At 42.3% G+C, this 16,872-nt stretch overlaps 1 protein-coding gene across 2 annotated transcripts in view; it reads right to left on the minus strand.

Moving 5' to 3' along the window:
* The window catches only part of LOC129172664 (solute carrier family 12 member 7-like), a 52,192-nt gene that overhangs the window by 14,446 nt on the left and 20,874 nt on the right, over positions 1-16,872 (minus strand). For both annotated transcript variants that reach the window (XM_054762635.1, XM_054762626.1), the window contains exons 7-17: positions 12,605-12,659; positions 10,820-10,950; positions 10,600-10,736; positions 9,718-9,822; positions 7,668-7,879; positions 7,424-7,591; positions 7,249-7,347; positions 4,650-4,707; positions 4,354-4,528; positions 1,405-1,523; positions 40-138 (exon numbers count right to left, since the gene is read on the minus strand). In XM_054762635.1, coding sequence (XP_054618610.1) covers positions 40-138; positions 1,405-1,523; positions 4,354-4,528; positions 4,650-4,707; positions 7,249-7,347; positions 7,424-7,591; positions 7,668-7,879; positions 9,718-9,822; positions 10,600-10,736; positions 10,820-10,950; positions 12,605-12,659 — 1,358 coding nt within the window. The remainder of the gene's footprint in view (positions 1-39; positions 139-1,404; positions 1,524-4,353; positions 4,529-4,649; positions 4,708-7,248; positions 7,348-7,423; positions 7,592-7,667; positions 7,880-9,717; positions 9,823-10,599; positions 10,737-10,819; positions 10,951-12,604; positions 12,660-16,872) is intronic.

Genomic DNA, 16,872 nt, shown 5'->3' on the forward strand with positions numbered 1-16,872 from the left:
TAACTCACAAAATCGTTCGCCGCAGAGAAATGCCCCCACCAGTGATAGAACTTGAAACGAGGTCTCCAGTTGGGAGTTCGCAGCAGAGTCTGAACAGCACAGGCCAGGTTGACAAAGAGATAGCACATCAGAAAGAACCTGTGGACACGTGACACAAGCAACATGGCTGCCGTTGACGTTCATTGTGGAAAAGAAACAAACACACTCCTGGTCAGTGGAAAAGGTGCAAGCATGTACATTTGGCACTGTTGGATCTTAAGGAGGTTCTAAGTAGAGCTTCAAAATGCCAAAAGAAGACATGGGGGTGAGACAAAAAGTGTTTGGAAGCAACTTATTGCAAAGAAGCACTCAAGTGAAACAGGCTGTTCATCCAAAGTCGAAGAGCGCAGCCTTTAAAAGGCTAAATGTTAGCAAAAACGTGGATTGAATGGGATTTAGTGTCAGGCATTCACTCTGTCATGATCTCTTGATGGCGAAGGCAAAAAGCTTTCTCTCTTTGAACGCGATGGGTTCTACATGACGCTGATGTTGGATGCACTAAGACGGTAGCTTCAAACTTCTGAAAAACATCAACAAAAACAGCCAAGTGGTAGACTCAAAGAAATGAACCGGAGGATCCCATTGGCTGTCCGTCAAGACACGGGAACATCCTCGGCCCAAAAGAAGGTTGTTACTGGTGCCGAGTGCAGTCCGATAACCATCAGACGCCATCTGCCAGAGAAGGCTTTTAAGAAGGAAATGCCATTTTGGAATTTGCAGGCGAGCACCAAACATGGGACATTGAAAGGTGGAAGAAGGTTTGATTCTCCCTTGACGGTCCTGATGGCTTCCAACGACAAGGAGATCCCACCTGAGATGTTTTCCACCGTCATGATCCTTCAATGGAACAATGGAGCTTCAGGTTGCACAGGGGCGTCAAACGGCAGCTGGCTATGTGGAGATGTTGCCTCACGACTGAAGGCCCCCGTCTGTGTGGTGATGACTGGCTTTTTCAACAGGACAACGCTGCAATAAGCTCGCTCTTTTGGACCATCCTGCGTGTTCCCCTCATCTAAATCCAATGGAGAACATTTGGGGATGGATTTACAAAAATGGACATGAGCTCCAGACAGTGGATGCCCTCCGTGAAGCCATCTTCACCACCTGGAGCAACATTCCCACTAGCCTCCTGGAAACACTTATCAAGCATGCCCAAAGTCCTTTTTTAACACTTTATTTCTACTTTTGGGGGGGTTGTTTTGTTTTTTTGCACTATGGTCTTAAACAGCCTATTTCACTGTCATGCTTGTTTGCCATAAACTGCTGACCCAAGCTGCTCCTAGAACCTCCCTAGGATCCAACGGTGCCGAATGTAAACTCTTGCACTTTTCCAACTGGTCTTAAAATGTGCAAATATGAACGTACATGGACAGAATGGGGGCCACGTCATCCAAGGAAGCGATGAGGATTCCTATTTCACAGATGCCAACTGTCAGCAGCAGAGCCCAGGTGGGCTCACCGTTGGCTTTGCCATGACCGAAAATCTAAGAAGAGCATTGATGAGCCAAAATGACGACTTTCAAGCATCATCAAGCATCGCATTCATTCCTTCAGCGCCAACACGTTTTCGTACAGAACATTCAGTGTCTCGCGTCATTCGCATCATTGGCCATGACGCATTCTTACTTTGCACCAAATATATCTGAGGCGGTCCAAAAGTACTGTATTTGTGGTGGGCCAGAACAAACAAAGTATGATGGTATTTAGACAACTTACAGTAATACTTCCAAGCTAATACTACCAGACATGAAGACAGGCTGCTACACGTCTGTGTAGGCTCTCAGTCGTACAGGAGTTGTCCATCGAGGAAAAGGCTTCTTGAGACGTCATCTGTACTTCTGTGTAGAAGGTGTCGGACGTTTCGCTCCTCATCCGAAGAGCTTCGTCAGCAAACTAATAAGTGCTGGTAGCTTAGGCCTTAAATACAGTAAGAGTGGGCGGAATTGGTGTGCCAACACCCTCCTCCTATTGGTTCGTTACACTAAGCCTGGGCGGAGCAGTGGTATAATCCTATCCTGTTATTCACACCTACGATAAAAGGGAAGTGTCGCTCCCTGAATTGGGTATGAACGACTCTGATACTGGCTAGTTAGCATCTATTGTTCTGGCTCGGCCCTGCCTTCACCTCATTTGCAAGACTAAGAGCTGTGGGTTTTGGTCTCAGTAACCTGCTGAACACAGGGTCCAAATTGAACCTCAAACCACCATTCCGATTCAATGATGGGTTCTGTTGTTTGACAAAAATAGCTTCCTTTACTCCTCTTTCAAACCATCTGTTTTCTTTGGCCAAAATCTTTACCTCGCTGTCCTGAAAAGAGTGATTGGTAGCTTTCAGGTGTAGATGTACTGCTGATTGAGGACCACTAGCATTGTCCCTGCGATGTTGATAAAGCCTTTTTTGGAGCATTTGCTTAGTTTCCCCAATGTAGTGCTCTTTGCATTCCTCATCTTTACAGTGGATGGAATAGACCACATTGCTCTGTTTCTGGTTTGGAGCCTTGTCTTTAGGATGCACTAATTTTTGTCTCAGGGTATTTACTGGTTTGAAATAGGTAGGAATTTTGTGTTGCCATAAGATCCTCTGGAGTTTTTCGGAGACCCCCGCTACATAAGGGACTACCACTCCTCTCCTTTTTGCTTCTGTGGGCTTTTGGGTTTCTTTCCCTACTCTCTTCTTTTGACATTTGTTAAAAGCCCACCGTGGGTACCCACAGGTTGAGAGCGCTCTCTGGACATGTTGTGTCTCCTTTTTCTTTCCCTCAGCACTAGTTGGTATTTGTTCCGCTCTATGTTGGAGGGTCCTAATAACCCCTAGTTTATGTTGTAGTGGATGGTTTGATTCAAAAAGCAGGTATTGGTCAGTGTGTGTGGCCTTTCTAAAGACCTCTGTAAGTAGCTGTCTGTCCTTTCCTATAATTACCTTGCAGTCTAAGAAGGCTAGTTGGTTTTCTTTAGTGTCCTCGCGAGTAAATTTGATATTGGTGTCCACCGCATTGATGTGATCTGTGAAAGACTGAATTTCTTGTTTTTTGATTATGACAAAGGTGTCATCCACGTATCTAAACCAGTGCCTTGGTTTTGTCCCTGAGAAGGATGTGAGAGCCTGTTTCTCCATCTCTTCCATGTACAGATTCGCCACTATGGGTGAGACTGGTGAGCCCATAGCACAACCATGAATTTGTCTGTAGAATTTCCCTCTAAACTGAAAATATGTGGTGTTAAGGCAAATTTCCAGTAATTGGCAGATGTGGTCAGCACTAAGTTTTGTTCTCCGATGCAGAGTTGAGTCCTCGAGCAGTCTCTTCCTCACCACCGAGACTGCTGCTGAGGTGGGGACAGATGTGAAAAGTGAAGTCACATCATAAGACACCAAAGTTTCCTCTGGCTCCAATCTGAGGTCTTTGATGCTCGCCACAAACCCTTTTGTGTTCTCTATATGATGATCAGTGTTGCCTACCAATGGGGATAAGACTGTTTTTACATATTTCGCTACATTGTACGTGGTAGAGTCAATGCTACAGACAATGGGTCTGAGGGGAAACCCTTCCTTGTGTAAAGATGAGGAATGCAAAGAGCACTACATTGGGGAAACTAAGCAAATGCTCCAAAAAAGGCTTTATCAACATCGCAGGGACAATGCTAGTGGTCCTCAATCAGCAGTACATCTACACCTGAAAGCTACCAATCACTCTTTTCAGGACAGCGAGGTAAAGATTTTGGCCAAAGAAAACAGATGGTTTGAAAGAGGAGTAAAGGAAGCTATTTTTGTCAAACAACAGAACCCATCATTGAATCGGAATGGTGGTTTGAGGTTCAATTTGGACCCTGTGTTCAGCAGGTTACTGAGACCAAAACCCACAGCTCTTAGTCTTGCAAATGAGGTGAAGGCAGGGCCGAGCCAGAACAATAGATGCTAACTAGCCAGTATCAGAGTCGTTCATACCCAATTCAGGGAGCGACACTTCCCTTTTATCGTAGGTGTGAATAACAGGATAGGATTATACCACTGCTCCGCCCAGGCTTAGTGTAACGAACCAATAGGAGGAGGGTGTTGGCACACCAATTCCGCCCACTCTTACTGTATTTAAGGCCTAAGCTACCAGCACTTATTAGTTTGCTGACGAAGCTCTTCGGATGAGGAGCGAAACGTCCGACACCTTCTACACAGAAGTACAGATGACGTCTCAAGAAGACAGGCTGCTACAGTATTATCAGCCATACTTTGTTCCACACGGAATCTTTATCAAACGTAAGTGTGCTAAAATATTTACTACTGTGTGACACAAGGGACTTGAACAAAATAAAACCCCCGACCTGTAAAAATGGGATGATCCCGTCACGAGCGATGGCCTGCAGCAGCCGGGGGGCGCCGGTGAGGCTCTGAAGCCCCGCCCCACAACAGGAGAAAAACGATCCGATCACAATCACCCAAGGTGATGGCCAGGCCAGGACACCGATGACGGGATTCTTCCTCACCGAGTCCCCAAACCTACAGCCAAGGTGGTGTCACATGACATGTAGCTGTGCTTCTGGTGATATTACTCCCGTATACACACAGTACCAGTACACACATGACAGTATCTTGTGTTGTTGGAAAGGAAATGACTTACTTGTCCCTCAGCACCACTCCCTCAATACAAGCGCCAAACAAGAGCACACAGGAAATGTCTGGCAGTGAAATGAAGGTGAAATCGTTGTGGGCGGAGCCATCCTTATATCACTGGGTTTGCACGTGACGTCACATCCGGTTGCTGTAGTCACGGGCTTACACGGACGGAGCTGTACACTCATCCCTCGCCACATCGCGCTTTCAATCACGCCATTTTGTGGGTGTCTACGGCCTATTATTGGTCAAAAATGAGCACGTTTAAGCAAATCTTACATATTTTTGACCTAAATTAAGCATTTTCAAGCCTAAAAATCACTAAATGAACAAAAATACAAATATAAGACAGTCAGTAAATGCATTGAAGACACATTGATACGTAGTATTCTACGTTGGTCACTAGGTGTCAGTAATGTTACATTAGCCATCGCAAGACGTCCTTGAAGTTAAAAAAAGGAGCAACAAGGGAGTCTCCCAATGTTAACATGAGTCTATATTATGTCTTATTTTCTCTTATTATGTCTATGTATCTACTATATTGGGTAATAGGAGTGTAAAGGTGTTATTTCACATCCAGAGGGCTCTAATAAAGTTAAAAACAGATTTAGAAGGTCGGAAACAAGTTTTCTACACTCAAATTGACTTATCACTGGAATCAATTATTATGTGTGTTTGTATTCGTCAGAGGGAAAGTGCCGCATACATGCACTGTTTTCGGGCCGCCCCCCTACCCCTGCCATCCCATGAAGGCTCAAAGGCGGACAGGCGAAGTGCCTCCACTCGACTTCTCCTGGCTTCCAGATCAGCACCCCGGCTAAAACAGGGAAGTGTGGGGGGAAGCGGGGCTTCCAGCAGCCCGGAAACAGTGTAGGAATGCAGACAGACATGCTAAAGCATTACTATCATCTGCTACATTCATTATGTCTGATGTGGAAGATAAGCTTCGACTGTTTGATGGCCGTTGTCAACTATTTCATGTCTTTATGCAACACACCATTCAAACTCACACAATTGGAGCAAATCGCTTCAACGCCATCCACCGTTATTCATATTAACCTGCCAAACACTGGACAAAGATGCTGAGTTTGTCCGTGGTCATGGTCATTGTGTGCCCCCCGCCGTCATGGCGAAAGTTACAACCCAGCAATAAGTTGGATAGTTTCAAAGAAAGCTGCACTTTTTGGGGAATTTTACACATCATCCACAATCCTTACGTGAAACATGAGAAAAAAAGTCCTAATATTACCTTTGCCCAAGGCCGAAGGTCACATAATTCCCCCCTTTTTATAGATGTCTCAGGCAAAAGTGGTACATTTACGAGTGCCTGTTACGACGGAGAATTAAAATACTGTGAGATTTCTAGGACAAATATGAACAAGTTTATTGTTGTAAATTTAAAGGCTTTATTCTCATAAATTCACATTATTCTCGAAAATTTACGCCTTTTTTCCCCCTCATAAATTTACGACTGTATTAGCGTAATATTAAGACATTTTTTCTTGCAAATTTACAACTTTTTTTCTCAGAAATGTACTACTTTTTTTTGTAAATGTACCACATTATTCTCGTAAATGTACCACTTTTTTCTCAAAATCTCCAATTATTATTATTTTTTAATGTGGCCCACATTAAAATAATGTGAGATTTCGAGAATAAATATTAACCACTTTATTGTCGGAAATGTACGTCTTTGTTCTCGTAAATTGACATTATTCTCGTAAATTTTACGCCTTTATTTCCTCATAAATTTAGAATTTGATTCTTTTAACATTATGACTTTTTTCTTGTAAATTTACAACTTTTTTCCTCAAAATCTCCAATTATTATTATTTTTTTAAATGTGGCCCACATAACATCATGTGAGATTTCGAGAATAAATATGAACAATTTATTGTTGAAAATTTACCACTTTAGTCTCAAAATCTCCAATTATTATTATTTTTTAATGTGGCCCACATTAAAATAATGTGAGATTTCGAGAATAAATATTAAGGACTCTATTGTCGGAAATTTAGAGTATATCTTTATTCTGGTAAATTCACATTATTCTCGTCAACTGACGTCTTTTTTTCCTCATAAATGTACGACTTTATTCTCGTAACATTATGAATTTTTTCTTGTAAATTTACAACTTTTTTCTCAGAAATGTACTACTTCTTTTTTTGTAAATGTACCACATTATTCTCGTAAATGTACCACTTTTTTCTCAAAATCTCCAATTATTATTTTTTTCTTAATGTGGTCCACATTAAAATAATATGAGATTCCGAGAACAAATATTAACGACTTTTTCGGAAATTTACGGTATGTCTTTACTCTTGTAAATTCACATTGTTCTCGTAAATTTACGCCTTTTTTTCCTCATAAATGTACAACTTTATTTCCTCATAAATTTACGACTTTATTCTTGTAAATTTACTAATTTATTTTGAAAATCTCCAACGGTTATTTTTTTGGAATGTGGCCCTAATACTCTGAGTGTGGTCATGTTTCTCATAAGGACTGTGGATGAAGGAAGTGACTTTTATTTATTTTGGTAAATATCTGCGTGGTTGATATTGTTGATATCGTTGTGTTTACTTGAAGAGTCTATGAAAGGATACAGAAGAAAGAGGTGGTGAGAATGGCCATTATGGTTCCAAACGGTATGGATCTTTGGGCATCTCTTAGATCGCCCGACCTGTTGGAGCCAGCCATTATACCTGCAACGGATAAAAAAAGCACATACTAAGTGCGTGCACGTGTGTGATTCCTCCAATAATATCATGAAGACTTCACCTGTGACGGAGGGGAAGTATATTCCCACCAGCAGCGTGAAGTAGGTGGTGATGTCATTGAAGACGTAGGGCTTGTAGATATCATTGGACGTGTCTTGCGCTGGTACCGAACCCTGGCTTTTCTTTTCGATTACCGCACCAGCTGGACCGTAGTCGCCCCACAGGTTATCTGAAGAATCACGGACACAAACGAGGTCAATAGTCGACGACAAAGCGAATACGATTCGGAATTCCGCAACCCTCACCTTTGAGAACTCCACTGAGGAGTCCCGGGATCGCTCTTATCTCCGTGACGTTGTTCAGCGTGAAGTACTCATCACAGGAGGCATTGAGATGTTCACTGTCACAGAAAAGCCTCCACAGTTGGGTGGTCACGGTCTTGTTGTTCACAACCTCAGTCTTGGCACAAACTTCAAATTTCTCATTGGTCAGAGACCGATTCCCCAGGAGACAAACACTGAAGTACAAACAAGAAGGCGATACAACACGCCAGTTAGACATTCCTTCGGCTTTGTCTTCTTCTCTTGTGAATTTCATGTCCGGTAGTCCCTCTTTTATTGCGCTTAATTGGTTCCAGACCCGACCCTGATAAGTGAATTTCCTCAAAGTAGGATTCCTTCTTTATAAATGGAAGATTATCCTCGTTATGGCATAGAATCAACAACATTAGAGCCCTCTAGACATGAAACAGAGGGCTCCCCTATCGTCACCTTTACACTGCACTTACCCAATATACGTAGTAGACATAATCAGAGAAAATAAGCCATTTAAGACAGTTTGCCTTGTAGGGGAGCAGACTGGGTGCCGGCCAGGAAGTGACGTCGGGGGTTCAGAGTAGAGTTTTAGCTTGTTGTGTGCGCTATGGCTGTTGTTATGATAGTTATTGCGCCTGTTGTGACATACCGTAGTTTCTGGTGTACGAGACGCACGGGTGTTTAAGTCGTACCCACAAAGAAAAAACAGATTTGTACATATATAAGCCGCACGCGTCCACGGCCTATTGTGGCGCGCAGGAGTCCGTGAGCACCAGGTAGCTCTTTATTTGACAGGAGCCAATCACGAGCTACAAGGGAACCGTGCATGAGGCAGCTGAATGAATCATTGCAACTGAATGAACTGCTTTGCTGGGAAGCAATGCATGATGGGAAGCCATTTTTTTTCATTCTAAATTCGTATTGGTACTTGTCTTGTATTTCTTAGCTACAATTTGGTGTGTTAAGTTGCTGCGTGATGATTTTACCGTTAAAATAAGTAATGACCTCCTGCCAATTCCAATGGTTCCCTTGTAGCTCGTGATTGGCTTCTGCCAAAGAAAGACCGTTTCCTCACTAATTCGCAAGCGGCACGTTAAAATGTTTAAACGTTAAATTTTCCAACTGTGACTTTATTCCCAGAATATTTTGACTTTATTCTCAGAATATTGTAACTTTTCCCCAACCTGATGTTGTACATGTATAAATGTACAACTTTATTTTGTTGTATTTGTTTCTCATGATAATACGACTTCAACTTCCTGCTACTAAAATGATATTATTTTTCCTCATATTACCAGAATTCTATGATTACCACAATATTCCATGCCATAATATGAAATGAATATTTCCAAATTCTCTTAAAAATTGTGACCTCCAAATGTTTTACTTCCCCCGCCCCTTAAAATTAGAGCTCTTTTTTCTATTTCTGTTGTTATTTTCAATTTTCCAACTATTTCAATTTTCTTTTTGTCAATTTTCTTCTTGAAAACGATGACTTTTTATTCCCATAATATTTTGACTTTATTTTCGTAACATTAGAACTTTTTACCGCAAGCTAATTTTCCAAAAATGACATCTTTATTTGTCGTTTTGTTGGTTTCTCATAATACTACCACTTTAAAACAGATCATGTTTTATGCTACTAAAATGACTTCATTGTTCCTCATAACATTAGGACGTTATTCTTGTAAAATTGCGACTTTTTCTCGTTAAATTACAACTTTTTTAAAACCTTATTTTGACTTTGTTGTTGTAAAATTACTGCTGAGTGTTCCATTTTTCATAATAGGCTGTAGTCAACCACAAAACAGCGATCATTTCGAAAAACATTTCAGAAAAACTGCAATGTAGCGAGGGGTGACTGATGATAGCTCCATCATGAATACTGATAAATGCCACTTATACTGCAGTCCAGTACGCACTACTACAGTATACCATACAGTATATTATCATATCTGTTCTTGATGACACATTTCAAATCACTTTGTAGAAATGAATGGCAGAGAGACCGTATCGGTCTGTACGTAATGAGATGTCTTACTTAAACTCTGGTGGTTCGATGACGGTCTTGATGACTCCTGCATAGGTGGCCATGATTGACAGCATGACACAGGCCAGGAACACCAGGGCCAGTTTGTTCACATACCTTCACCAATGAGGGCACAAAATAGTCAAACAGGTTGATGTGCGTTCATGTTCATGTACTGTGGTGTGAAAAAGTGATTGCCCCCTAAAGCTAATAAGTGGTTGGCCCCCCTTAGCAGCAACAACTGCAATCAAGCGTTTGTGATAACTTGCAATAAGTCTCTGAGTTCAACTTTTGAGTATTTTCCCAAAGGTCTTGGGGGTCATCAAGATGTTTTCTGGCAAAGTTGTTTTTGTTCAGCAGTGGTTTTGGTCTTGGAACTCTGCCATGCAGGCCGTTTTTTGCCCAGTGTCTTTCTTATGGTGGAGTCATGAACTCTGACCTTAACTGAGGCAAGTGAGGCCTGCAGTTCTTTGGATGTTGTTGTGGGGTCTTTTGTGACCTCTCAGATGAGTCGTGGCTGCGCTGTCGGGGTCATTTTGGTTGGCCGGCCACTCCTGGTAAAGTTCACCACCGTCCTATATTTTGGCCATTTGTGGATAATGGCTCTCACTGTGGTTGGCTGGAGTCCCAAAGCTTTACAAATGGCGTTATAACCTTTTACACACTGATGGATCTAAATTCATCTCAGTTCAGTTATGTTTTAACGGAGGGCGCCATGTAGCTTTGGATTTTTTTATGTATCAATAAAAAGTTTCTTTTCAAAACTGGATTTTGTGTTGTCATTGACTAATATTTACATTTCTTTGATGGTCTGAAACAAACAAGTGTGACAAACAAAAAAAAAGAAATCTTTTTCACACCACGGTACATTCGTGTATCACCGTGGGTACGTACTTTACCCCGACAAACACAATGAGCGCCATCAGAAGCAGGCAACACGTCCCGTAGACACGCACGTTGTTTAGCGCCGCTGTGCCTTCACCTTCCACACTTGTAGCCTCGAACACCGTCGCTGTAGGAACAATGTACGTCTGCCGTTGGGGAGGCAGCAGAAGAAGAGTACACGATTCAGAAAAACCCTCCAACGTCTGTAACTTCCACGGTGGTCACAAACCAGGAGGATCTCTATGGTGCCCAGTATGTACAAGGATCCAGCGAAGGTGGTCCCCAGGTAGAAACAGAGACCCACTGCTCCACCAAACTCTGGTCCCAGTGATCTGGAGATCATGTAGTAGGAGCCGCCCGCTTTAGAGAAACTTATCTTGGTTAGAGTTCCACAATTCAAATGACAAGCATCACATCACTAAGGCTGGGAATCAATTCTTTTTCCACAAATAAATACTGATGACTGAGTAAAAAAAAAAAAAAAACATTTCAGAAGAAAACCCGTCATTCACCATAAGTCCTAATCATTTATAAATACAAGATAATAAACCATCAACATATTCATCTTTTTATGGTTCATGTTTTCATTTCTCTTTCAAAGGTTGTTTACTTTGTATAACACATATTGGATGTAAAATTGTGTTTATGCAAATACACTCCTGGTCCAAATCTTAAAGAGCAGTTGCAAAATGTCAGGAATGTACATTTGGCACTGTTGGATCTTCAGGAGGTTCTAAGTAGAGCTTCAAAATGCAAAAAGAAGACATGAGAGTGAGACAAAGCGAGCTAAAAAAGTCAAACCCCGCTAAAATAGAAGTAAAATGTATAAAAAGGAGTCAAGAGGAGCTGTGCCATTCTAGTTCATGAGGTGAAAAATGGGTTTGGGCATGCTTGGTAAGTGTTTCAGGAGGCTAGTGGGAATGTTGCTCCAGGTGGTGAAGATGGCTTCACGGAGGGCATCCACTGTCTGGAGCTCATGTCCTTTTTTGTAAATCCATCCCCAAATGTTCTCCATTGGATTTAGATGAGGGGAACACGCAGGATGGTCCAAAAGAGTGAGCTTATTCCTCTTGCGTGGAGGCCAGTCATTAGCACACAGACGAGGGCCTTCAGTCGTGAGGCAACATCTCCACATAGCCGGCTGCCGTTTGACGTCCCTGCACAACATGAAGCTCCATTGTTCCATTCAAGGATCATGGTGGTGGAAAACATCTGAGGTGGGATCTCCTTGTCAGGCCAGTAACGTTGGAAGCCATCAGGACCGTCAAGGGAGAATAAAACTTTCTTCCACCTTTCAATGTCCCATGTTTGGTACTCTCCTGCAAATTCCAAACCTTGAAGGAGACCAGGCCTTTGAAGATGTTGTTTCTTCTCTGGCAGATGGCATCTGATGGTTGTCAGACTGCACTCGGCACCAGTAACAACCTTCTTTTGGGCCGAGGATGGTCCCGTGTCTTGACGGGGGTCTACCACTTGACTCTTTTGTTCCACGATCTCTCAGGATGCTTTTCAGAAGTTTGAAACGACTGCCTTACTGCATCCAACCTCAGCAGCAATGGCGAGAGGCCTTGCTTATGCAGCTCAACAAGAGAGAAAGCTATTTGCCTTTGCTATCAAGAGATCACAGCAGTGTGACACCTGACACTAAATCACATTCAATACACACTTTTGCCAACATTTTGCCTTTTAAAGGCTGTGCGATGACCAGCCTATTTCACTTGAATGCTTTTTTGTCTCCCTCCCATTCCTTCCTCTTGCATTCTGAAGCTCTACTTAGAAGCTCCTTAAGATCCAACAGGGCAAAATGTACATTCTTGACATTTTTCAACTGCTCTTAAGACTTTTATCAGGAGTGTATTTCTGCTTTCTTGGGATTATCAAAGGTGACAAAAAGGTTTCCCACCACTGATAGGGACTGATGCCTCATTCATTAACTGTACCTAATATTAGGAAACATTTCCAGTGTTTTCATGTGATATGGCTCTTTGCGCAAAGTTGTACTAAAAAAACAAACCTGGGACCACTCCATTGGTTGCTATGGCGCTCATCGATATGGCTGTGAGCAACGTCTGCAAGGAGAGAAAGAGCGAGTTAGGTTCCCACCCATCCACCCATCCACCCACCCATCCATCCATCCATCCATCCATCCTTATTGGATGCTATCCCCACTGACTTGACGCTAAATGCAAACTACAAGCTGGACTAACCAGCTTTTTATTCAATGGGAAGTAGGCCTGTACTTAGCAAGTCAGTAATGTGGGCCACCAAGTGGAGGAAGTGGGGGAGAGAAGGATGTTGGCTAAGCTGACATCCATCATGGACAACACCTCTCACCCGCTACATGACACTGTGGGTTCCCTTAGCAGCTCCTTCAGCAGCAGACTGTTACACCCACGGTGTAAGAAGGAGAGGTTCCGCAGGTCCTTCATACAGACCGCTGTCAGGCTCTACAACACCTGCACCACCTGAACCATGTTGTAGTCACTATGTATTCTTTACTTGTGTGTCTTGCTTGCTGCTGTAACAAGTGAATTTCCCTGCTGTGGGATAAATAAAGTACAAATACAATACAATACAATACTAAGCTAAGTTAAGCAAAGCTTGTTTTGCCATTTTTCTTGTTTCATAATATTTCAACAGTGTGCCACCGGCCAGTAGAATGAAATCCATATCACGCTCAACAAGGACGTTACCAGCACCCCTAGCATGTGTACGCTTTGGTATCACCCTTGCTCCAAAACAAGGACTGTTCCCTGACCGTTTTTATTCCGCAGCAAACGCAACTACCCACTTGAAACTCCTACACGTCCACTGATGACGCAAAGCCCGTGGGGACAACCACGTTTCAATAGTAGTCTTTGTTTACAAATAAGGGATGTGATTATCACCACACATGACCTGAGGGGTGCACTGCCAGGTCCGTTGAGTGTAAATCCAGGACTGCCTGTACTACGACGGTGGCTTTCTTTTACAGCAGCTATGTCACCACACTAACTTCGCTTTAGCTCATTATGTACAGACCTTCAGCTTAAAGTCGACGATGAAAGAACCGCTGCTTTACCGTGCAACTCATTCGGAGGTGGTGTCGGCATTTGTTGAGAAGCCGGTGGACCTGCGGAGCAAGAACAATTCGGGCAGCACGACGACAGGAGGGGCTTTTTCAAAATCACACTGATGCGCTAGCGTTCCCTGACGAAAGTCTCCATCGGGGACATACAGTAGATGCTCACCTGAGGGGATACGCCGCATTTGCTCACTTTTTCAGCCGAGCATCAAGAAAAAAATGCAATATGAAATTTTTATTCGGCCAAGCAGTCCTCGCGTGAGTGCTCAGCCCTTCTTACATTACATTATTCTTATATTACAATATTTGCTGGAGGAATAAGCACTCTGAGGTATGGAAGCCATATCCCAATGGTAAGTCATAATCATGAGATAAAAAGTCCAAATTGTGAGATCAAAATTTGAAATGATGAGATAAAGTCTTAATTATGAGAAAAAAGTCCAATTGTGAGGTAAGAGTCATGATTATGGGATAAAAATTCAAAAATTATGAGATAAAAAATCCAGTTATTAGATAAAATGTCAAAAGTATGATAACAAGTCAAAACTATGACATTTAAAAGTCACAATTATAAAATAAGAAAGTCATAATTATGAGATTTTGAAGTCATAACTATGAGATAAAAAGTCCTAATTATGAGATCAAAAGTTAAAATGATGAGACAAGAAAGTCTTAATTATGAGAAAAAGTCAAATTATGAGGCAAGAAAGTCACAATTACGAGATAAAAATTCAAAATTACCAAAAAACGTCATAGAGATAAAAGTCCAAACTATGAGATTTAAAAGTCACAATTATAAAATAAGAAAAAAAGTCGAACTGTGAGATCAGAAAGCCTTGATTATGAGAAAAAAGTACGCAATTATGAGATAAAAAGTCCAAATTATGAGATAAAAAGTGGACGCTATGAGATAAAATTGTAATTATGAGAAAAAGGACAAAATGATGACATAAAAAGTCATAATTATGAGATACAGTCCAAATTAGGAGCACATGGAACGCGGCACGGCTTATTATTTTGTCACAAACCATGTCAACACTGCCATCTAGCGGTCACGGCGAGGTACAGCGTGTGAAATATATGGCAGGAAAGTATGAAAACATCAATCCATCAATCCATATTCTATGCTACATTAGGGTTGCGCGGATATGCTCGAGCCTATCCCAGCTGACTTCAGGCGACAGGCGGGGTACACCCTGGACTGGTCGGCAGCCAATGGCAGGGCACATATAGACAAACAGCCATTCACACTCACATTCATACCTATGGACAATTTAGAGTCTCCAATGAAGCTAACATGCATGTTTTGGAATGTGGGAGGAAACCTGGGTAACCTGGAGAAAAATGAACCCGAACTCTAAAATACACTGGCCATGGGATCGCTCCATTTTTACATGGAAGTAGAATAACATGACGTCAAACTCCTCGTTTTACTTCAACGTGCACTGACATGACTAAGTAAGTTGATAACCACCTTCGCTGGACCATTTAACTTTTGGGGGGGAATTTAGGTTTTGGTGAGCACAAAGCCCAGCTACAGTGGTGTGAAAAAGTGTTTGCCCTCTTCCTGATTTCTTTGTCACACTTAAATGTTTCAGATCAGCAAACAAATGTAAATATTAGTCAATGACAACACAACCCAACACTTTATGCAGTTTTTATATGAAAGTTGTTATTATGAAGGGAGAAAAACATCCAAAGCTACATGTCCCTGTGTGGAAAAGTGATGGCCCCCTAAAGCTAATAAGTGGTTGCCCCCCTTAGCAGCAACAACTGCAATCAAGCGTTTGCCATAACTTGCAATGAGTCTCTTCCAGCGCTGGGGAGGAATTTAGCAGAATTGTTGTCATTCAGCCACATTGGAGGCTTTTCCAGCATCAAGCGCCTTTTTAAGGTCATGCCACAGCATCTCAATAGGATTCAGGTCAGGACTTGGACTAGACCACTCCAAAGTCTTCATCCATTCAGAGGTGGACTTGCTGGTGTGTTTTGGATCATTGTCCTGCTGCACAACCCAAGTTGCTTTCAGCTTGAGGTCACCAACAGATGGCCGGACATTCTCCTTCAGCACAATTCATGCTTTCATTCATCACAGCAAGTCTTCCAGGTCCTGAAGACCATCACACTACCACCACCGTATTTTACTCTTGCTATGATCTTCTTCTGAAACCCAGATGTAATGGGACACACACCTTCCAAAAAGTTCAACTTTTGAGTATTTTCCCAAAGGTCTTGGGGATCATCAAGATGTTTTCTGGCAAAATTGAGACGAGCCTTAATGTTGTTTTTGTTCAGCAGTGGTTTTGGTCTTGGAACTCTGCCATGCAGGCTGTTTTTGCCGAGTGTCTTTCTTATGGTGGAGTCATGAACTCTGACCTTAACTGAGGCAAGTGCGGCCTGCAGTTTTTTGGATGTTGTTGTGGGGTCTTTTGTGACCTCTCGGATGAGTCGTGGCTGCGCTGTCTGGGTCATTTTGGTTGGCCGGCCACTCCTGGGAAGGTTCATCACAGTTCCATGTTTTGGCCATTTGTGGATAATGGCTCCCACTGTGGTTGGCTGGAGTCCCAAAACTTTAGAAATGGCGTTATAACCTTTTCCACACTGATAGATCTCAATTCATCTCACTTAAGTTCTGTTTTAATGGGAGGGAATATCACTTTTTTGTTGTTTTCATTTTCAAAGTTTCATTTAAAAACTGTATTTTGTGTTGAGTTGTGTTGTCAGGGACCACATTTCCATTTCTTTGATGATCTGAAACATTTAAGCGAGACAAACATGCAGAAAATAAGAAATCAGGAAGGGGGGAGGCACTTCTCCACACCACTGCATTTGAGCCACTTTGGCAGTGCACTCCTCTGCTTTAAATCTTCAAAAGAACGACATTCACGTTGTCAGGAGTTTTGTATCGAGTGCACAAACGGTGTGGTCATCAACAAGTCGTTGGAGATGAGAATTATGATCAAAGCACTGCATTGACAACATGTGTACTTTATCTCATCTTCTCTTTAGGCGTCATGCATCATCGTTGGTAAACACAGTCGGCGTGTGGAGTGCAGATTGTTCGCATCACATCACATGAGCGCTAAGTAAACACTCGTCCCTCTGTTTGGCCCCCTGGAGCTGCTGACGTACTTACTGAAGTGGTGAATAAAGATAATTTTCTGCCTGAACCCACAAAGGCCAGGCACAGACATCAGTGCTGACACCAATTTATTTGG

This window comes from Dunckerocampus dactyliophorus, chromosome 2 (genome assembly GCF_027744805.1).
Source record: "Dunckerocampus dactyliophorus isolate RoL2022-P2 chromosome 2, RoL_Ddac_1.1, whole genome shotgun sequence".
Classification (NCBI taxonomy): Eukaryota; Metazoa; Chordata; class Actinopteri; order Syngnathiformes; family Syngnathidae; genus Dunckerocampus; species Dunckerocampus dactyliophorus.